General features: G+C 31.3%; 1 protein-coding gene across 2 annotated transcripts in view; it reads right to left on the bottom strand.

Annotated features, from left to right (window-relative positions):
- Positions 1 to 1838: 1838 nt before the first annotated feature.
- The window catches only part of LOC106467695 (EGF domain-specific O-linked N-acetylglucosamine transferase-like), a 56421-nt gene continuing 35097 nt past the window's right edge, over positions 1839 to 23162 (bottom strand). For both annotated transcript variants that reach the window (XM_013928073.2, XM_022395895.1), the window contains exons 7-16: positions 18900 to 19006; positions 18416 to 18519; positions 13452 to 13538; positions 10967 to 11038; positions 9768 to 9854; positions 8707 to 8775; positions 7327 to 7413; positions 6362 to 6453; positions 2671 to 2773; positions 1839 to 2137 (exon numbers count right to left, since the gene is read on the bottom strand). In XM_013928073.2, the coding sequence (XP_013783527.1) occupies positions 1964 to 2137; positions 2671 to 2773; positions 6362 to 6453; positions 7327 to 7413; positions 8707 to 8775; positions 9768 to 9854; positions 10967 to 11038; positions 13452 to 13538; positions 18416 to 18519; positions 18900 to 19006 (982 nt within the window). In that variant the 3' untranslated portion in view covers positions 1839 to 1963. The remainder of the gene's footprint in view (positions 2138 to 2670; positions 2774 to 6361; positions 6454 to 7326; positions 7414 to 8706; positions 8776 to 9767; positions 9855 to 10966; positions 11039 to 13451; positions 13539 to 18415; positions 18520 to 18899; positions 19007 to 23162) is intronic.

The following is a 23162-nucleotide window of genomic DNA, read 5'->3' as shown; positions in this document are numbered from 1 at the left end:
AGGAGTGGTTTGCTTTGGACATGACAGACTTACAATACAACCTTTCGTAATGGAAACTACACTGAAAAGCTATTGTCATGATGTATGGTTCTGAGATAAAACATGACTGAATGTGGTGACATGGACTGTAATGATATGGTGAGGCTCCAAAATATTCTTAATATTACACACTCAGCCTCTGTATTACTTTATTACAAACAATGAACAAACCATTTTAGCATTAAAAGTTGTGTTTGGGTCCTTGTATAATTTACAACAACTTATGTTAAATTAAAAAAATTAAGGAAAATATGACACAAACCCTATTCCGTAAAACTCTTATAAAGAATGGAACTCAAAAATTTTCATTTACTTAATATAACTCAACTATCAGTTAGAGCAGCTGAAAACTGAGCAAATGTAATGTAATCTAAGCATTCGTTAAAAAATCAATTTTTCCAGACAACTGCTAGATAACTTAAATACTTAAAGTTTAGAAACTCATAACTGAAGAAGAATATTGGTTTATCGAGCTTTAACGACTATGTTTGCACAACAAGAAATTGTTTTCAGCAGATTAAAACACTAATTTATTTTATGACAGTAACTTCAAGTTTAAATTTACCAATGAGTTAATGAATAAAAAGTTATTTAGTTATTCGTATATTAATTTACTTAAATAATTATTTGAACCTTGAAACCAACTTCTGCTGATCATGTAACAGCAACAATCTAAGTTATACTTTTTATCTTGTTTCTGTTAGGCCTAACACAGCCATAACAGCTAATTCAACAGTAACCGTTTTCTCCTATTTATCAAATGTTTTTTTGATCCAGAAAATACTGCTTTTAAACAAAGAAGACATGGTAAAATAATTTTGTAGGAATTCAAAGCAAAAAATGTATTCAATATATAAAACACTTGAAAGATAATATTTTTTAAAAGTTAAACTTCTGTTTTGACAGAAGAACAAAAACTGCTCTTTCATCGTAATCTGAAGATCAGACAGATAGCAAACATAAAAGGTATATACTAGTACTGGATGAATAACATTTTTGAATACTTGAGGTTCAAGTATTTTTATAAAAACATTTTGTTTCTTTCTTCCTTACAAATTCTTCATCTTGCAATACTAAATTCAATGTGCAGAACATAATGAAATCAGAAATGGAATGCACATTCTTGTTATATCAGTCACTTACTTGTAATGATTTGTTTTCTGGTACTTATGAAAGGCTATCTGCACTTGTCCTCTCTAATTTTGACCTGATAGTTAACAGCATCTACTACCAATTCTTGAGATACTCTTGTCTGATCGAATAGGCAAATTAACAGTTACAATTTATTATGTCCCAAAGAAAAGAAAACAATATTTTCTTTGGTAGCAATGGGATGAGAGCAATGGACCTGCAGATTCAGAGCCTGGAAAGCTAATCACTGATTATTGCCCAATAGTAAATTTATAATGACCTTTATTTTTAACAAGAGTTTTAGTTATCACTAAAATATTTTAATTCAATCATCTGGCAAGAGACCTGAACTGATTAATTATTTATCTTTTACCCAAAAGGTTTTCTTAAAGAACAAAAATCACTGAAAAATCAAACAAATTCCTCCTTAGAAATTTATCTATGACTATTTCTAGTATTTCTCTAACTTATGTGAACTGGTCTGAAAAAAATAATTCTAAAGATGCAACTGACAAGTTAAAAAGATACAAGTACAAATAAATAGGACTCACAAGAAAAGACAGATTAAGCTATGTAGGCTCTGCAACTTCCTCAATTTTGTTGTTTTTAAGTGTAATACTTCTACTAAACATTCAAGTTTTTAAAATATGGAACATGGGATAAAATGTATTTAGCTTTAACAGTTTAGAAGAAAAACCTTAATAGTTTCTTTTTTTTTTGACTGGATATAAATATATACTGTTAAGTATGGACACAGTTCAATAAACTGTGAGGTTCACAAAGATACACAAAACTATAATTCAGTATGACTTGGAGGACTTTTTGAATTTGTTATATTGTGTTTGTTTTGGAAAACAGGATGGTTTTTAACATGATATACTGCTATATTAACCAATCGTACAAATTCATGTACATCAAAGGCATAATTTGTAAATTTGGCATGTGCTCCAAGAGTGGGGTGATGACCCTAGAAAAGAAGACAAGAACAAGTCTTTCATACAATACATATTTGTATCAGCTTCTAAAAACCTTTTCCATTTAACTAGCTCACACAAAATTGAGCTTTACTATCTTGTATAAAATACTTAAATGTTTTCAAATATTTTATCCATGTGGTTTTTAAGCTTTGAAATGCCATTAACCATTTTAATGTAAGCTTCATCTTTGTATGTCATATTTTTTTTCAGTAGTAGCCATTTACATTTTATCTAAATTGGTCTTAAATAAAATAAAGGATTACTGCCATTTTTTGCTTTACATAACTATGACTTTGCAACTCAAGGCAACTAGTACTTAAAGAATGATATTTAAATATGGATTCCATGGTGATTTTATCATTTGGAATGTGTCGAAACATTTTTCTGAACTTACAATTTATGAAGGAAAGACAATTTATAATTAGGGTTAATTAGAACAGAAATTTTAAGAAAAGTATGATTCCAGTTAGTTGCAGGTTAAAAGATTATTTTCAACAACTAAGGATATAGTCAGTATAATTACCTTATCCTCTGGGAAGAGCTTGTCTCTTTTTTCCCAGGTGATGTATTTAAGTCCTCGTAACCTGGCAAGATCTCTATAACAGTTCTCATCTTCACAATTGAAGCTGGAATAATCTTATTTATTAATATGGTATAAAGAAGGTATTATTAACCTTTGATTGAGAGTATGTTGTGCAATCAACAACAGACTACAATTCACATTAAAAACTAATTTTTTGAATGCAGATTGTTAATGACTTATTTCATAATAATTGAAGAAAATTCCCATCTTTTACCAGACAATAAACATAACTCTGCATGATGATTTACAGTTTAATTACTATTATCAATATCAGAAACAAAACAAAAACACTATTTTCAATCCTGAGGCATTAAAAAAGCATGTTCGAAGCACAGAAAACTTACAAGTCTAAAATTCAAAAAATAAAATACTATGATAATTTTTACACACAAATTATTTTCTTATACTGAAAATATATTTCTGAAAGGTACTTACCTCTACTAACATGTATAGCTATTCTTGTTCAGTGCTGCCCACTATATATAAATGTTTTGCATGGCACGAGCCTTGAATTCCCAAATACCCCACAATCAACGTGGATCAACTGGATCACACAACAACCCTCCACCAACAGGAGTGTGACACCCTCCTGATGGATGTGAAATCTTCTATTCGATTTTGCCGAACTATCACTTCGTGATTAGGCAGAAAAGGAAGCACTGGTTTTCAGTGGGAAGGAAAAGTAGGAAGTTTGGGTGGAGGTAAGAACCTATCAGAAATATATTTTCAGTATAAGAAAATAATAACTTCCAATACGGTACTTTATCTGTGCTCACGTGTATAGCTAGAAGCTCACATTGAATAGGCAGAGGGACCAGTGTGACGGATAGAAAGAAGTATCCTTCAAAATTGTTCGAAGAACACCCCTGAAGTATGATCTCCGTTGAGAGAGTGACACGTGTGGGAGACTGTACAACTTCTGTTCCAGGTATACTCTTTACTCAATGTGAAAAGAGGTGTCACATACACAGGTAGAAAGTGGGAAGAACACAACCAAAAAGGGAGAGAAAACTGGGTGGGTTGGAATCTACACCATTTTCACCTCAAGTTAAGTAGAACAGAGTATATACAATGCAAACTGATCTACAAAATGGGCATGTGTGCACAAATCCACAGCCAACCATACATCCAGTAACCTGACATTTGAACGACAGTAGGAAGAGATGTGCCAATGTGGCAGGTCACATCAAACTCAAACAGACTGGCACTTCACTGTGCAACATCAGTTGCAAGTGTTGAAAACTCCCTGAAGTTGTGCACAAGAGAGTGAGAGATACATTGCCCCAATCAACATTATCTTCTGGATAGGACCATACAGAAGCCAGAGTGCAATGCCACCCTTCAGGTACTACCGCACAGAAATGGATTGCCTCTAGAAATATATAGCATCCTCATCCTATAGAGAGAACTGCATAGAAGCCGGTTGCAACATCAAACTCTGGGACCCACCACACAGAGGCGGAGATCATGAAGCAAACTGAGTGAGAATTTATGTTGATTGGTCCAGCTCTAATCCAAAACCACTCATTGGTATAGGAGGATGAGGGAGGGATCCCAAATGGATGGGTGAACTGCAATATGATTAATACCAAAGCAACATCATCTTCCAGATAGGACCACACAAAGGCTGGAGTGAAATTGCAACCTCTGGGTCCAACTGCATGGAAGTGGATTGCATCTGTAAAATATAAGCAACTTCACCCTCCTGATAGAACCACACAGAAGCCGTGATCAACATGAACTCCTGGGGCCCACTGTATGTAGATGTAGCGTATTTATTTATAGATACATGCAACATCATCCCTCGGATAGGACTGCACGAAAATGGATTGCATCTATAAAATATAAACAACCACACCCTCTGGATAGAACCACACAGAAGCTGGGCACAACATCAACATTCAGGACCCACTGCACAGAGATGGAGCTCATGACTGCAGGACCAAACACCATCTACACTAGCAGAACACCACTGCCATGCTCTCAAATGAATGGAAGCAATCACCTTGAAGAGAATTCCTCTGTGGTCCACCACCCAAGTAGATCAGAAATGGAAAGTGGCAAAGGATTCCCATACTCCAAAATGTGGTGGAGAGTCCAGAGGAATGTCAACACTGGAGATAGTGCAATGGGTAACCATAAAAAAAACCTATTTTGAAAAGCAGACCACCCCTGATTTATTCAATCGAAGGAATGGCAGGGTTGGGCAGTTATCCCCTTCTCATTTACCCAGGTAAGTCAATGGGTGATTATGGTCCGCAACAAGCATATTATGAAGTAAACATACCCTGAGGAAACCTATGAGAGATCTTGTAGAACACCCCATCTAAACAGTGTGCGATATAAGCCATGGGTATACAACTTGGCTGTACAGTGCAGATTTGAGAAATAGGAAGCAAACCTGGACAGGCAATGCTTGCCACTGACTGGGATCCTGCCAATGAAATGAAAAAATTATATATATAGAAAATATACCTTACCTAATCACAGCCTCAATGAAGTTTGAAGGAAGGCGACAGGTGGAAAATGGTATCCTGATGAGGAAAAAACAGCCACCCAATGAAGATAGTGGGAGATGAATGTATGAGGTGTAGTCCATATGCATGACTGAAGTATTTCCTCCAATGTATGATGGAGATAAGATACAAGGGAAAAGATAAGGTGCCAGATCTGATGCAACAACACCTGGAACAGATTTTGGGAAGAAGGAGTCATGGAGGAATATGCAATTGAATCAATTACCAAACTCAATTGGTAAGGGTAGAAGGAGAAAGGTCACAAACAGAGGATTGTTGCTAGGGGATGAAAAGGTGGGAACAGGAACCATGCAAGGAAGCCAATCATACAATGTAACATCGAAGATCATGTATGGAACATAGAAGTTAATCCAGATCTGACTGGGAATAAAGGTGAGACATGGATGGAAGTGAAATGGTGAGAAGGAAGAATGTTCCTCACAAGCTGCTAAAATTTTAAGGCGGAAGAACCGATCCAGATAAAGGAGAACATATGTGGAATGGTACAGTGTGCGTGAAATGACAATGGCAAACATATCAGACTGATGATGCCCACAAGCCGAAAGGAGAAAGAAATAAATCTTAAGGGATAAGTGAAACAAGGAACAAAAGGACAAAGGTTTAAATGTAGGTGAAGTAAGGTGAATAATTAAAAAAAAAATGAAAAAAAAGGTAAACTATTTTGTCAAAACTACAGAATATCAACTGTAGTAAAATAATTAAATGAAATCACTACTTTGCAGAAAATTTAAAGAAAAAATGTGAATAGAGCACAAATGAAAAACGTCTGCACTATATCACTGCCTAATGAGAAGTGATAGTTTGGTAGAATGGAACAGATGAAGTCACATGCATCAAAAGGGTGTGTTGCACTCCTATTGGTGGAAGTTTGTTGCATGATGATTCACATACGAGATGCAGCTGAACCATGTTGATCATGGGGTATGTGGCATGCAAAAACATTTTTGCATATAAAGGGCAGCATGGAATGAGAATAACTATACATGTGAGTGGAAGTAATGTACTGTATGAGAATATTAACTGTCATCAACAGTGACTCAAATATTGTCATAATATCTTTAATCTACTAAAACCGTTATGATGGTGAAACTTACATTTCAAAAATAACAGCCCAGTCTGGCTGGAACAACATGTGTGTTAATCCTGCACCATGCATGCCAATCAATACATCTGAGTTATGGCTAATCTGAAATAAATAGGATGTTATAGCTTGTAACATCTCTAAAGAAATCATATCTCTAGTTTTATAATCACATAAAATACTGGTTGTGTACTTATCTTATGATTAAAAAATGTAGTTTAGTACAATTTATACATTTCTTAGTTAATCATTAATATTATATGTTTAATAAAAATACAGAAAAAATATCTTACAATCTTCTGTACTGCTAAAAAATACCAATTCCATATACATTTCTCGATAATATTAGTAGCTAACATATGATAGATCTTCAATGCTCAGGGAAAATAACAGAAATCAAAAAGAAAATTGGAAGTTAATTCTGTAATATCTATGATATTTAAATTTCAAGTCATTGTTAAAGTATGGAAAAAAACAAAAAATTTTTGGGCTAACTCCACAATGTATTTCTTAAATACAAGCTTTTAGCCACATTTACAGACTCTTTATTGGATGAGAAATTTGTCATTGTTAGACCAGATGAGTGTTTAGGAAAGTAACAATTCTATAGTTGCAGCTAAAACAAAATCAACAAAATTTTATGATACCAACTTCTATTGAAGCTGATTTTGTTTTAGTGCAGAGCTACATAATGAACTGTCTGTGCTCTGTCCACCACAAGGAATCAACTCCTGGGTTTTAGCACTATAAAGTTATAAACTTATCACTGGATCCACTGGGTGAACTCATTATGCTGCAAGCTCACACTTATTATTATTATTGGTGGTTAGCTTACAATAAAATTGTTTTAAATTTAATCAGTTAATGTTTCAATCGTCTCATGCTGTCCTATACCTTGATACCTTCTTTAGATGACTCGTATTTCAAAACACTTATCTTACTTCTAAAAATCAATTCTTTCATCATTCACAATCTTACCTCTAGTTGTTCAATAAATGGTATTCTTCCATTAAAGTTGACTTTTTTTACAGTACATTCTGGTATTTTTTCTAAAGCTTTGATAAGCTGAAAGATTAATATGAAAACAATTAAAAACTATTTTTAATAATTAAAAGACGTCAAATGGAAAGTGAGTTCATCAAAATCTTTTGTTTGTAAAAACAAGAGGGAATCTTCAATAGCCACAGAGCTTGAAATTCTATTATACTTTTTTTCCTTTTTATCAGCTATATTTGTCTGCACCAGAAATACCAAGCATGTGGGGCACATGTATACCCAATTCAGTTTTATTACTTATCAGGATCTCTACCATCCTACCCCCAAATTGGAATTCTTTTAGGCCGGATTATAGTAAATTAATCTACGAGACCTTGGGCATAGTTAAATACATCAATTGAAAGGGTTTGACATCCTGATTCCAAAACTGTAATTAGATCTCAAATCCATCAAAAGATGATGGAACTATGAGCTAAAACTCGGAGCCATTCTATGAGCTGCTATGCCACGACTAAAAGAAAAATCTGAACATCCTTTGGTTGACAACTTTTCTTAGATATGTATGAAACACCAAAGTCTAAACTACACTTTTGCGTAAAACTCTAAACAAATAATTAATGTAAATTAAATCTGGCCTGCAATAGCACTTACTTTGTCTATGCCATTACACTTGGCCTGAATAATATTAAAGTTTAATGATGATAATTGTAAAGAATGCAAAGAAGGTGTATTTTTTATACAAGTTAACCTTTTTACCTTATTATATTAAATCTGTTCATTTAAAATTTAATAATTAAAGAATTTCTTGAAATTTAATATTTACAATACTACTTTATGTTCCATTATATTTTCATCAGTGCCTCCAAAATAAATCACACACTTATTAAAATAATAAAAAAAACAAGTGCTTACAGGGTTATTCAAAATAACCAGTTAGTCAGGTATTCTATGAAAGAATAAATATGTAACCAACTGTATTGCACATGCTGGATTTATTACTAAAATAAGTCATATTAAATACTACAAGTTTTACTTGAAATTGTAATTTTTTGAAGAATTTTTTTAATAAGAAATTTCAGTGATAAATATTTATAATTTAAGGTAAAATGAACATCGACTTAGAAAAACATCAATGAGGGCAAACGTATTTTTCTGACAATATTTAAACAAAATATAATGAACAGATTTTGATAGAAAAATTATATTTATGATAATATATTAAAATAGGCTAACTTTATCGAAATGGTATTATCTTTGTAATTAAAGAAAACATAACAATAGATATTCTCATAAGAGTTAAAGTTGTGTATTCCCTGTGTAGCCCAATCAGAAACACAACTACAACAAAGAATACAATGTTACCTCATCTTCATTAAGAATTCTACGGTATTGTGTGGATCTTGTCAGAAGAGTAATCCTCACTTTATTTTCCTAAAGGAATAAAAATAAGTTACCAAGTTGAAAACATTATATTTTAAAGTTACAAAACTTGCTACTTCTACTAAAATTAGAAATAATATAAAATTACATAAAAATCATGTGCATAGATTCTGAAGAACAATGAAGAGAATCCCTTCTCTGTGGTATTGAGCTACACCAATTTTTGACAGTTAAGTTACAAGTAATCCTCAACAAGCAGTAAATTAAGGATTGTCAAGCAAAGAATAAATGAAACACAAATGAAAAGGATAAAAAAAAGCAACATTAAACACAATTGTGAAAACAAAGAACAAAAGTATTCATTTGACAAAAAAAAACATGCTTTGGTTTTATTGTAACTGAGTTCTGAAGCAGATAGAAGACAGAAGTAACAATAACGTTATATCACACTGCTGGTGTGAAATTCCAGAAGCCTAGATAACTAACATCAGCAATTACAAATTACACAAATTCAAGGGAGATAAATCCACAGCTTTTATCAACTTGTACAAATCTTTGTCCCATCACTCAATATGAGTATGATGTAAAATAAAAAGTAAAGCAAGTATAAAACCCTCACAGTGTGGTATGTAACCTTTGCTTAAACCATTATTATTAGAACAAACTTATAACCATTTACATGTTGTTTACAAGAACATCAACTAACTAAATGCACATAAATTTTTAAGGATTTACCAAATATACTTGAATAAAGATATATTATTTTCTAGTTATGAAAGGGCGAAATATAGAAACTTTCAACTATAACACCCAAATTAGCACAAGCATAATTAGAAAATCCATATTTCGTTATTTCAGTTATTATTTATTCCTATCATACATTTTCATTCTAATCCCGATGGTCATTAAAATATTACACATTTCTAAATAAGAAAATAATGAACTTTGACAACTGAAACATCTATTAGTACCTTTAAATCAGATTTCTACAAATACTTAAAAATGCATAGCTTATAATTCCATAGAATTAAAGTAAAACTTACACTACTTCTTTGTTGTTTGATTCCCAACCTGTGTATAATGTGCCTATTAAAAGCATGAAAAAGTCCACTTCCTTGACATCCAGGCACCTAGAAGAAAAAACATCTAAAGTAATAATACAGTTGATTTTTAAATAGAGATATTTTAAACAAAAATGGCCATTATAACTTTTATAACAATAACTAAAAAAAAGTATGATCCAAAACAAGAGCAACTAAAATCATAAAAAAAAAAAGAGGATGAATTGAATTTTTACCCACAGCATAGCAGCTCATAAAATGGCTCTGAGTTTTTACAAGTACAAACTTTTAGCTCATAGCTCTGTCATCTCTTGACCAATTTGAGATCTAATTACAGTTCTGGACCCAGGAGGCCAAAACACTGTCAGATCTCATAGATTAAATTAGTCTAATCCTGCCTAAAAGAATTTAAATTTAAGGGTAGGTTGGTATAGGTTCTGATGAGTAATAAAATCAAACTGGGTATACGCGCACCCTATGTTTGGTATTGCTGGTGCACAAAAATATAGCTAATAAAAACATCTCATAGATTAATTTACTCCAATCCTGCTTAAAAGAATTTCAAGTGCCACAGCTATTGAGGATTCCCTCGTGTTTATTTTCTGTTCGAGTAGCAGAATAATTTAGTAGTATGCTTTAAGTATAAAATGTTCAATTTCACTGTTGTGATATTATAAGTTTCTGTTTAATGATATAAGCTGAAATACAAAATGTTTATTTTATAAATATTCAAGCTACATAAAAACACTTACAAAAAAATCTAAATTATAATTTAGAAGATCAGCCAAGATTAATCAAAATGAGTAATGCAAAATGTTAAAAAAAAATTCATTTTGTCATTAAAAGTTGAACAGTAAAAATGATGGCACTAAGTTGATTCATAAGTCAGAAATTCACTGTTGTTAGTCCTTTCGGGTCCCCCAGTATGGACCTGCAATGCTAACATTCACGGTTTGGTTCCCTATGGTGGACAGAGCTTAGACAGCCTATTGTCTGGCTTTGCAATAAAACAAACAAACAGAAGATCTTTCACATTTAATTCTAAATTTATTGAAGTACATTTATATCAATATATTAAATAGTTTAGCATAGCCTTCTGCAATAAGAAGTCAGCCAGTAGAGACATGCAAGTTGGTATTTGTAAACATACAACTGACTATAAAAGATAATGTAAAAATTACCAAAGGCATATTGTAATACATTCCAAATATCATTCTTGGCAGCAAGGGAAAAACAGCATCCATGAAACACACCTAGAAAAATAAATAAACCATCAACTGTTAAAAGCTTGATATTAACTTAAAACCAAAGATTACTTTTCTTTGTTAAAGAGTGTTAAGTTTCGTTTTAACACACTGCAGATGGGTCACGAGTTTCATGCAGAACATCTTTGTGTGCCATTTATTAAAACATTGCGTCGAAAGGAGTCGGATACATTTTATTTTGTTGTGGATGGTTATTATTTTTCTGATTTTTGCTTACACTATCCATATTTTTATAAATGGCCTCTTGCAGAAAACGTAATGTGTTGAGCGAAGATGAGATTATTACTGAACTATTCAATGATAATTTGTCAGATCTTCCAAGTGAAGGTGAAGATTCTGATGTGGATGTACTTGTGGATCATTCTGACAGTGATTCCAGCTACAGTGATGTTGTTAGACCTACAATGATACATAAAGCTGTTGTGCTCTCAACTGATTCTAAATCAGAAAGTGATGATGAGTCTACAATTGTCCCTGTTAGTGATTTGTTTTCCCATTGTGATAATGTAATTGGTCAGAAATAGATATTTCACTGAACTTGGAAATGTTTAAAGGAAATCCAGGGGTCACTATAACTCTATCCAAACCCAAAAGTATTGCTGTCATGAAAATTCTAATGTTTGGTGATGACTTGTTTGAAACGTTTTGTCAGGAAATGTGTACCTACCATAATCAAACAGCAGAGAAACATAAAATGTCATCTAAAGAACTTCAATGGTCTGAAATTACACCTACAGACATGAGAAAATTCCTAGGCCTTATTCTACTAATGGGACAGACAAGGAAATACAACTGGAAAGATTACTGGTCAACAGATCCTCTTTTTATTAGCCCAATATTTTTGCAGACAATGAGCCGAAACAGATTTGAACATTTTGGCATTTCAGTGACAATCAAAAAATGGATGACTCTTCAACATTCAACCAGTACTGGATTATTTCCTCAATAAATTCAGGACACTATACAAACCAAAGCAACAGTTGTCATTGGATGAGGGCATGATTCCATGGAGAGGATGTCTAAGATTCTGAACATACAACCCTGCAAAAATTGTAAAATATGGCCTGCTGGTGAGAATGGTGTGTAAGAGTGATACAGATTATATTTGTACTGGTGAGGGGAAAACATTGGGGGAGACTATTCTTTCAGTTTTTTCTCCCAATCTTTGATTGTGGCACCAAGTATACCAAGACAGTTATCAAAACAGTACTTCCATTGCAAACCTGTTCCTAGAACATAAAACAAGAGTCTGCAGAACAATCAGAGTGAATAGAGGGTTACTGCCGAGCCTGATGTTTCAACAATAATATCAAAAAAAAAAAGTGAAACAGCTTTCCGAAGAAAAGATGATGTTCTCGCTTTCATATGGAAAGACAAGAGAGAAGTGAGAATGGTTTCAACCATCCATGACTCATCTCTTTCTACCACAGGAAAGAAAAATAGAATAAGTGGAAAAGAAATAAGAAACTGCAATACAACATCCACATGAAAGGCATTGATCGTGCAAATCAGTATCTTCCATACTACATCATTCTCAGAAAAACAGTGAAATGGACAAAAAAAAGGTAGTAATTTATCAAATAAATTGCAGTCATTCTCAGAAAAACAGTGAAATGGACAAAAAAATGTAGTACTTTATCTAATAAATTGCAGTCATTCTCAGAAAAACAGTGAAATGGACAAAAAATGTAGTACTTTATCAAATAAATTGCAGTCATTCTCAGAAAAACAGTGAAATGGACAAAAAAATGTAGTACTTTATCAAATAAATTGCAGTCTTTTTAATTGATATATAATCTACAAAGCCCTGAATTAACAGAAAACAATAAAATATAAGCAGTTCCTCCTCTCTGTGGCAAGAGAATGGATTACCGACAAAGACAAAAAAGGCTCACTGGAACTAGAGAGAAATGAACCCGGTCCATCATCTGAAGGTACAAGGAGAGCCCCACGTAAGGATCCCCCAGGAAGACTGTCTAGTGAAATGATGCAGCATATTCCTGTGTTCATTTCATCTGCAGGAAAAAAGAAATTTCCTGACAGAGCCTGCAGAGATTGCATTGCCCATGGGAAAAGAAGTGAAATGCAATACATATGCAAGTTTTGTATGGTTCCACTCCATCTAGGAAAATGTTTTACAAGATACCATACTTTAAACATTTACTAAGTGTCTTCATGTACATACTCTGTAAGTTTCAAATAACTAATAAAAAATATTGTTGAGTTATGAACAAAATAAAACAAAATACTTTATTTTTAAAGTGCCTGTGTTTCAGATATAGTGACATTTCTGAATTATTAATTTCAATGAATGCAAATGCAGACAATATTTAGAAATTGTTCATGCTTTAAATAATTATATTTAAAAAAAAAATCATGATAATATAAATATTATACCAACCTTTTGTCCTTTAAATTGACCAAGGTTTAATAAAGGAAAATTTGTAAAAGCTTTCCATGTAATACCAAAATTACTACGATATGGAATCTGGGAAAATACAAAATATAAAATGAACTTATATCTTCATAATTTAATTTGGTTTACACAAAAACACACAGATAATATTATTAATAACAAAAGAGAAGTTTTAATTAAAGTACAAATCCAAGTCTTAAGACCAACTGTTCAAAATACTGTGTAATTTGTAAACCGTAGGCAACTGTTATGAAAAAGGTGAAATCTTTCGTCTATTGTTTTTTTGAAGCTAAAAATTATTCTATGATTAGCTCATTAGATTTTAAAACGATTTTTTTATAACTATTTATGCCCCAAACTGTTTGTGGGCTCATAACATTGTTAGTTATAAGATCCCAAAGAAGTAGCTAGAACTAGACAACCAACTCAATTAATGGATTACTTATTAGCACTGATGACATCAATGAGTATCACATAAAATAATCAATTAGTTAAAATTGCAATTAAATATATTAATGTCACGAAAATAGTTATCTAATCAAATTAGTGTTTCTGATTATTCCAACTATCCATGTAATTGAAACACTGGCATTATGATTTGTTGTTATTATTTTCAATTAAATCAAGGTTGTTCAGCTTAACTGATTAGTGTCACAACTCACAAAAATAATAAACTAAAGGAAATTAGTGTTTCTGATTTTTCCAACTATCCAAGTAATTGAAACACTGGCATTATGATTTGTTGTTATTATTTTCAATTAAATCAAGGTTGTTCAGCTTAACTGATTAGTGTCACAACTCACAAAAATAATAAACTAAAGGAAATTAGTGTTTCTGATTATTCTAACTATCCAAGTAATCACAACATTGGCTATCACTGCATACGATGGAATTAATGCATTCTACATGTATACAACTCACAAATGTAAGGGAGTGGCCTTGTATCTTTTGGTTATATAACTAGTCACAGTGATGATTATTGTTTGGAATAAACAGTAGTGTTAGTTTACCTTAATATATTTCTTACTTATTACAAACTGTATACATAACCAGCATTACTTGGAGTAAGACTGCTTTAATAAACAAAGTTACATGAAGTAAGTATTCATTGTTCTTTATTAGCTCAAAAAAATGCTGATTGCTGAATAATTTGCTCATTTAACTGTGTCAGAAATTATTAGAAAAACAAAACATGGACTAATGATATAAAAGCTTGCTGGTTAATAAAGCCTTATATTTTAACAAGATACTTCAGCCTGTGAGTTGATTTTGACATTAATACATCTGTGCATCAAGGACTAATAATAATCTAACAGTATATAATATTGCTACTTTTTGTAAGATTGCTTCAACGAAAAAAAGTTACAGAAAGGTATTATTCATTATAGTTTATTTGATAATAGCTTTCCATTTAACTCTGTGTGTGTGTGTCAGAAATTACTTAGACATGGACTAATAATATGTGACACTGTTAAGTTGTTAACTTATTTAGATAAACAGGACTCCTATTTAATTACCACTAGCTCTAGCTAAAAAAAAGCACTGAAAATGTAAAACAAAAGTCTGACTGTCATCACATGCCACTTAGCCCTCATCAAACCAGCACAATATAACCATTAAGTAAAGTCTGGATTGAAATTCCAAAAACCAATTTCATTACAACTTGTATTATGGGTAGCATGCAATGTGAACAACATAACAATGTTTGTATTCTAGAGGAAATATGTTGACAAATCAAGATATTACAAAATCACGTTGTTCCTCAGTATACAAATAAGTAGTATTAAACCATTCCTTATACAAACAGTGTATCAAAAAAATGCTGATGTTTTATTATAATCCTATATTCAAGGCATTATCCACCAATATATGATGAGATTCCACAATACCGCAAAATCCAACTAAAAAAAAACTGAAAGTGTATGTTGTGGGTCACCTTAGGTCTGACCAGACTCCAACACAAATGTATCTTTATAGTAGGCAATGCATTGAAAATCCAATAAGTAGGTTATGTACAACAATTATCAAACAAGGTTTCTATAAAATAGGGCATTATAAGCAGTCATCACAGAGAACACTGGGATTCACATACATGCTTACCACAATACTGTACTACTTTGATGAATTATCCTCCACAACAGCCTTTATAATGCAATAAACATAAATTTGTTTCGTATGCTATAGGGTAAAGTGCATGCATGGTGATGGACAATGATAGTAAGGACCCCAGATAAATATTAGTTTATAGCTATGCACTCCATCTGCCTGTTTTGAAAACAATAGTATTATATTGATCCAGGGTTTCTGCTTGACAATTACATGAATTGATATAAATTTATAATGATTACGTAAAAAAAATATACAACCGAGAAAGTCATGGAGGTTCATGTGACCCCAGGGGTGCTTATAAGGGTTAAACATTGCCTAATACAGTAAGCTTTAACTTGTTTAATTTACTGATTTCTCAGCACACACACACACGTTTCTACAGTTTTCTTGTAGGTTGTACCATAAAATGTAAATGTATTAATCATTTAAAAGTGTTCTTTCTAAACTTCTATTCATATCAAAAACTTCTTGCTTAAAAGCTTATCTTTTTTAATACTTGTAACACTTCTAAGTGTGTGTTTTTAAGTTTGTGTTTGATTGAATTAGAGACGACTGTAATTAAAGATTTCTTTCATATTACTGTAATTTTAATATTTCTATTAATACTTTAATTTATACCTTATAAATCATTGTAATTTCTACAAATAGGTTATCTAGCATCATCACAGGTTTTCTTGCCAAATAGTAAATGTCGTACTGTAGTTTTCCTAGGATCAGAGTGAACCTTTACTAGTTTTATCACAATAAATCTAATGACAATTACTTCTAATAAAGAATTAGTTAATTTAAATATAGTAGTCTTGTGAAAAGTTGTTGAGAGAAACTCAAAAAAGAGTATTAATAATATTTCCAGCTTGTTTCAGATTTTGTATTGTTATGTATATGACATAGTTTTCTGGACAATAATTTAAGATTAATAAATGCAGCTAACTCTTAAATTGTTGTAAGTGAAGATGTCTAAAAACCTTAAAAAAGCAGAAAATAGGAAGATTAGTCTCATTTAAGAATAATATATTAGTTCAATGTAATCAACTAACCCTCTTGCTATGGGCTCGGCCCGATCCGACTGAGTTCACGATGCCCAAATGGCCATCAGTTTCCATATGTTTTGTGTATCTTCACAAAAGTTGGCAAGCTTTCAGTAAATATTACAAGTCTTTTGTACACAAAAAAATCAGATTCTTTAATTAAGCATTTTTATTAAAGATTTGCTCATGAATATGTAGAGTCAGTGTTGAATGCTCTAAGTTTAAAGTGATTTTCACATAAAGATTAAAAATACTTTTCTTCACCTGAAACTTTCAAATTTCATTTGCATAACTTCAAAAACCTTCTAAATAAATATCAAGCTTTTTTTCAGCAAAAATTAAATAAATCTAAAATACCCTTTTTTTCTTTCTAGAAGTAGAATTACTGCAGATTGTAACATGAAACTACAATTGTTTATTCTTTTATTGCCCTTTGAACCGTGTCTAACTAATAATCCCACCACACAAGTTGTAAATCATTCAGCCAATATGCAGCTCACTAGAATACTTTGTGAAGATTAATGTTATTATTTTTCATTATCTTACCTAATCTAAAATAATAAGTTTGTAATTTTTACGATGTAGTTACTTTTATAATAATAAATAAAGAATATACATGGAAAACAAGAAATATATCACTTACCTGTGATCTTATTTTTTTGCTGTCAGTTGCAGATAAAATTTAAGCCTACTTTTTTATACTAATAGTACTAGTATACTACTTTTTTTATTTATTTAAATAATTCACCTAAGAACACAGGACAATAACATGAACAAAGCAAACAATATCATACAACTATCATAATTTTTCTGGCTTCTTAACTTTAGTATAAGAGCCTTTATATCTTATCTTAAGCTTGAAGAATGCAACTGAAAATTTCAAACTAAAAAAGGAATAGACAATTTTCTGCACTGAAACAACGTAATATATCATTTGATAGATTAAAACCTTGGCTTTCTATTGGTTATAAGTAATATAGCATAAAATGTCAGAGAAAGAACTATTGGCACTTTGTAAAAGAGAGGAAGTGACAGGTGGGCGAGGTTAGTGGGGCTGTCTTTCTAGTTTATGTCTCCATAAACAAACAAGATTGAAGGCTATAAAAATTATGTTTTCCTTAGCAATATCTATATTATGATGAATAATATATGTTCAATTCTGTACTTCTCAGACGGGTGGTAAATAAATTAGAGAAGAGGGAAGACCAAGATAACAAATGCCAAAATTCTCATACTAGGAGAAACTGAAGATTTTAAAATATTTTCTTTGAAAATTAAGAACTTAAAACTTGAATAATATTCAAACTTGGTTCATTAACTATGTTTTGATGCAAAGTTTATTCATATACAATGATAATAAAGTAGTTTAATTAAATTTTAAATGTAACTCTCTAAAAGGTCATGACATGCACACTTTGACCTACCGAAAGCAAGAGGGTTATTGAGCCTGATAATTTAATAAGTAGCAAATTCTACTAATTCCCCAACTCTAAAAGTAACATATGATGATGTAAACAAAAATACTTTCAATATTATAATTATCACTAATTTCTGTTGGGGTCACTTATGAGGTCTGTAGATATTAATTGAGTAATTTCTTATCAGTTCTTTACTTTGTTTTAACAAGCAAAAATATAAAATTACTAAACAGGATGTAATATGTGGACTTCACCAGCAGTGAACAATATAAACGCAAGTTGGTAATTTGAGAGTTATTCACGAGTATTTAAAATTTTCTGTTATCATCATTCTAAGATTGTCTAGCTTACAACCTTTCAAAAAATATTATAAAATAGAAAACTGAAGACTCACAGTATCCCATATAAATATATATACATCCTTAGAAAAGGTATTGTTTAGGTGCAGTGATGCATACAAGTTGAAGAAATCACAGAAATGGTGGTACATATTGACAGCTACAGAAAAAGATACCAAATACACACACATAAACATCTTTCTCATATATAATCACAAAAAAAAACAACAAAAAACAATTTATCTCAGTAAAAATAGAAATCTTATTAAATAGAAACTAAAAGAAAGAAATACATTGCAAAAAACAACAAACTTGTAAATAATATCTACTTATTGGTTTCAATTTTTTAATGCATTAATCCTATATATAAATATCTTAAAATATTTTTATGATGGAAGTATTTACAACAATTATTTGCATCTAGTTTGAAATAAATATTTAACCACTTAGTTGCATTTAGTTTTAAAATAACTTAGTTGCATTTAGTTTTAAAATAACTTAGTTGCATTTAGTTTTGAGACAAATATTTACACCACTTACTTGCATCTAGTTTTAAAATAAATGTTGGTCGATCAATGATGGCATCACACATTTGCTCCTTGATGGGATGACCAGGTAACTCTATAAAATGTTCAAGTTCTGCAAACCTATATATAAAATGAAGAGGTACAGAGATGATGACAAATTTCAACTATAATTTTAGCTTTATTGGTAGTTTAACCAGTGCAAGATGGTAATATCCAATAATGTTTATTATTTGACAATAGACATTGTGGTGTAGATCTAAGTGATTAAGTTGTATTTGCTAGCTTACATTAAATTATTCAACTAGTATAGCAATCCTGACACCTGTTAGTGTTCCCTGCATGAGGCAGTCATCATCCATTTTCTGGATGTTGTCATTTGTGCATTTTGCTAACAAAAATATTTTTGGCTAAAAAAATTACTTTGGCACAAGTTTTTGAAAAAATAATCTGAGCATGATGTCAAAGGTTAATTCCTGCTCTTCAGCCTTTCTGGAAACATCATTTGTTTGCCATGCGGAGGTTATTTAAGTTAACAAGTATTGTAAAATTACTAACATGATAAAAATTAATTTGTTACATCTTGTATATAATTTTATTGAAAGAATATACACGTTTTTTTTTCTCAACTAGTGTATAGCTCGTAAAAAATGATAGGGGGGGGGGGCAAGTACAACCACCCCCACCCAATAGTATACCATAACCTCACATTTCATAGCAAATTGAAATAAATAAACTTTGCAAAATCAAACTTGATCAAGAAAGAGGCAGAAAAGTGCAGTCGAGGCAGTCAAACATTGGTAAATTCTTTTGTGAGTCAATCAAAATTAAGATCTTTCATGAAATGAATTTGTGGCATATTCATAGAATAATTATTGGTAAAAATCAGTTATATTAACAACTTCTAATATATAGGAAAGACAGTGCATTTTGGTAACACTAAGTTCCAATAATGGCTTCTATGTCATGTTTCTTAGCAACAAATAGATAACCTAATATTGTTGTTAATCTATGTACTGAAAGTATAAAATTAGATGTACAGACAACAATACTTCAAAAATACTTGTTGGTTTCTTAATTAAGAGTCTCCATTGATTAAAGAGGTTTGTTTTATTAAAAATGTTGGTGATATAACAGAAAATAGCTTAAGTTTAAAATTGAACTGATATTTTTACTTTCATGATAAATTTTATGCATTTGGCTCTAGGCTAGGTGATTTCACACAACATCTTTATTTTGGGCTTATTATACCAACACTTATTATACTTGTAAGGTTTCAAGGCACTGCCCCATCACTAAAATCATAATGGGCAAGCAGTAATGGAACTATTCTATCTGGATAAATGCATTTTGGCTTTTATGACTCCTCCTATTTGGAGAAATCAAGTGTGATGTGACGTGTCAAACACTGGCTTTTATATAGGTTAGACTGTCCATTCAACATCTGTATTACAGTATTTTTAATAACTTTGGATTGAAATTATGTGAATAGGAAGAATTGCTATTTTTCAACCAAATAACATTTATTTAATACCATAAAACTGACAAGATTAATTCATGCTTTTTCTGACCAGATTTTTTTTTATTTCTTATATTTTTGGGTCACTGTAGGCTTCCAGGGAATTGTTAATTTTCCAGAAATGGTTGGCACAATTGATGCCACTCATACCTGTATCAAAGTACCAAAATAGTCCAACTTTTCATATTACAGCCATAAATGTTGTTCTTCGATAGTATTGCAAGCTGTATGTGACCACAAGTAAGCAGATTGTTTTGTTGTTTTTGCAGGATCAGTACACGATGAAAGTTTTGCAGGATTCCTATTTATTTCAGAAGGCTTTAACCTCAAAATATGAGTTGTTAATAGTAAACCATATACATGCACATCACAATACAATTAGCACAACAGCTAATAATAAACACTGAATACAGCATAACCATAAATGGAGAAATTAAAAGTGAATATTAATAGGAAATAATGAAAAAAAGTAAGCCAACAATACATTAACATGTCCCAAAAATTGACACTGAAAAATTAATCTGAAAACAGTAATTCAGTATATATATGAATTACAATTTATGGTAAAAAAAGTATAACTACATCGAGATCAAAATGCAGTCAATTTTGTAACACGGCTTTATTAACTAAATATAACTTGTAATTAATTTTGTCAAATTTGGGTGAAATGCTAATCATATGATTTCTAAGGTTTTATAATACATAACATTTAAGCTCATAAAAGGCTGTCTTTGTCCATGTAAGCTGTCTCATACACTAAACTAGCAAAAACTCAAAGCCAACCCTTACCATCAAGCCTTTCCTTAAAATTAAACACCTTTAAATTTATTGCTTCCACCACATCCAAAGGCAACCCATTCCATACTAGCACTGTTTTGTATATTTCTAGTTAATGATGTTACTTCATTTGGTTTTCAGTTGATCCAGTGCAAATACATATCTGTGTATCCACATAAAGAACATTTGCCATGTACGATTTCTTGTTAAGTTGCTATGTATGCACAATGTTATATTTCCCATACATAACAAAACAAGACCACCTCCAAAAAATGTGAACTTCATGATGTAACTAAGTTTAAAATGTGATAAAACTGGTAATACAGCCATTAAGTGTGACATCATATCATCATGATGTAACTAAGTTTAAAAAGTGATAAAACTGGTAATAGAGCCATTAAGTGTGACATCATATCGTCATGATGTAACTAAGTTTAAAAAGTGATTAAACTGGTAATAGAGCCATTAAGTGTGACATCATATCGTCATGATGTAACTAAGTTTAAAAAGTGATTAAACTGGTAATAGAGCCATTAAGTGTGACATCATATCGTCATGATGTAACTAAGTTTAAAAAGTGATTAAACTGGTAATAGAGCCATTAAGTGTGACATCATATCCTCATCTTTTTTCAAAACATCTCATTGCCACATGGTTACAAAGATAGTTGTTAATGTTGTATAATGGCTCTCCGTGTATGCTATAGTTAATTTTTTCTCTGAAGAACCACAACTTATTAAAAAAGGACAATATTCTTACAATAGCGGACACATTTTAAAAGCAAGCTTGTTTCCCAATGAAAAGATTAAAACTGAGGGAAAATTCAAGCTAGCATGAAAAACAAACTATATGACATTAAGATAAACCTTATATCACAGTTATAAATAATGTAGTAGTCAAAGTAGTTAGTGGTTAAGACTACTGTTTTTATGCATAATGTATAAGTTTGAATGATTTTGAATTTCCTGAGTACTTTAGAAGTTGAAGATTGATTCATTGTGGAAAATTATAGCATACGGAAAATGTATTTTTGTACAAGTTTATATTAAAACAGGAATGTTATCATTTCTTTCCACATGGAAATAACAAAAGATATGGTTTCTAATGATGTAATAGGCTCTTTCTTGTCATTGGGTTTGACCTGCACTTGTTACAAGTGAATTTATTTAGTACCGAGAAATTTTGTTGCATGCAGTTGTGGGCAAGCCTCACAAGCTGCCAACTCAAGGAAATTTATGTAAAAAACAAAGAAACAACTTGTAGACCAGGTAACACAAAATTTATATTTAACTGACCAAGTTCTGACAATTGAAACAAGTAATACATTTTTTCAATCTCTGAAAGGAGCCACACCCACCTTCATCAGATTAGTTTGAGCTTTATAGCCTACATCTAGATGTTACATACACATGTATAATCATTAGAAAGAGATAATTTTACAATATAATTTAACAATGATTATTTAGAATTTGGCACATAGTTGTTTCTACTGATTACATGTAATTGACTCTAGTATTGTTGGCTGCTTGATTGACTATAGCACTTACGATTGTTTCTTACCTAGAGTTTAAATTGTATTTAGGTCTTCCTATTATATTTTAGTTAATTATGGGTTAGTTACGTTTTAAAATGCATAATTAAAAAGTTTAAACACTTTTTAAATATACATCATACTTTGCATTTATTCTTAAGACTTGCAATATTATGCACTGAATTAAAATTTTGCCAAAGGGTTATGCATGTCTCCCAAAGAAACCGTAATATGCCTCAAAGGCATAGTTGACTTGTGTTGAGATCAACAATAAGTGGAAAATAATACATTCAAAAATAACCATATGTGAAAAGGAAACGACCAGAAATTACGAATTTAACAAAAGAAAAAGCTTTACTCTTATTCTACAAAAAATTAAAAGGTATGAATTTTTTTCTCTATTTCCTAATTTTGATTATTTCATTGCATTGTACATTGATGATAATAGCTAC

The sequence above is a fragment of the Limulus polyphemus genome, unplaced genomic scaffold (assembly GCF_000517525.1).
Source record: "Limulus polyphemus unplaced genomic scaffold, Limulus_polyphemus-2.1.2 Scaffold2708, whole genome shotgun sequence".
NCBI classification, from domain to species: Eukaryota; Metazoa; Arthropoda; class Merostomata; order Xiphosura; family Limulidae; genus Limulus; species Limulus polyphemus.
Note: the sequence above shows the minus strand (reverse complement) of the source record. Positions and strands in the feature narration are given on the sequence as shown.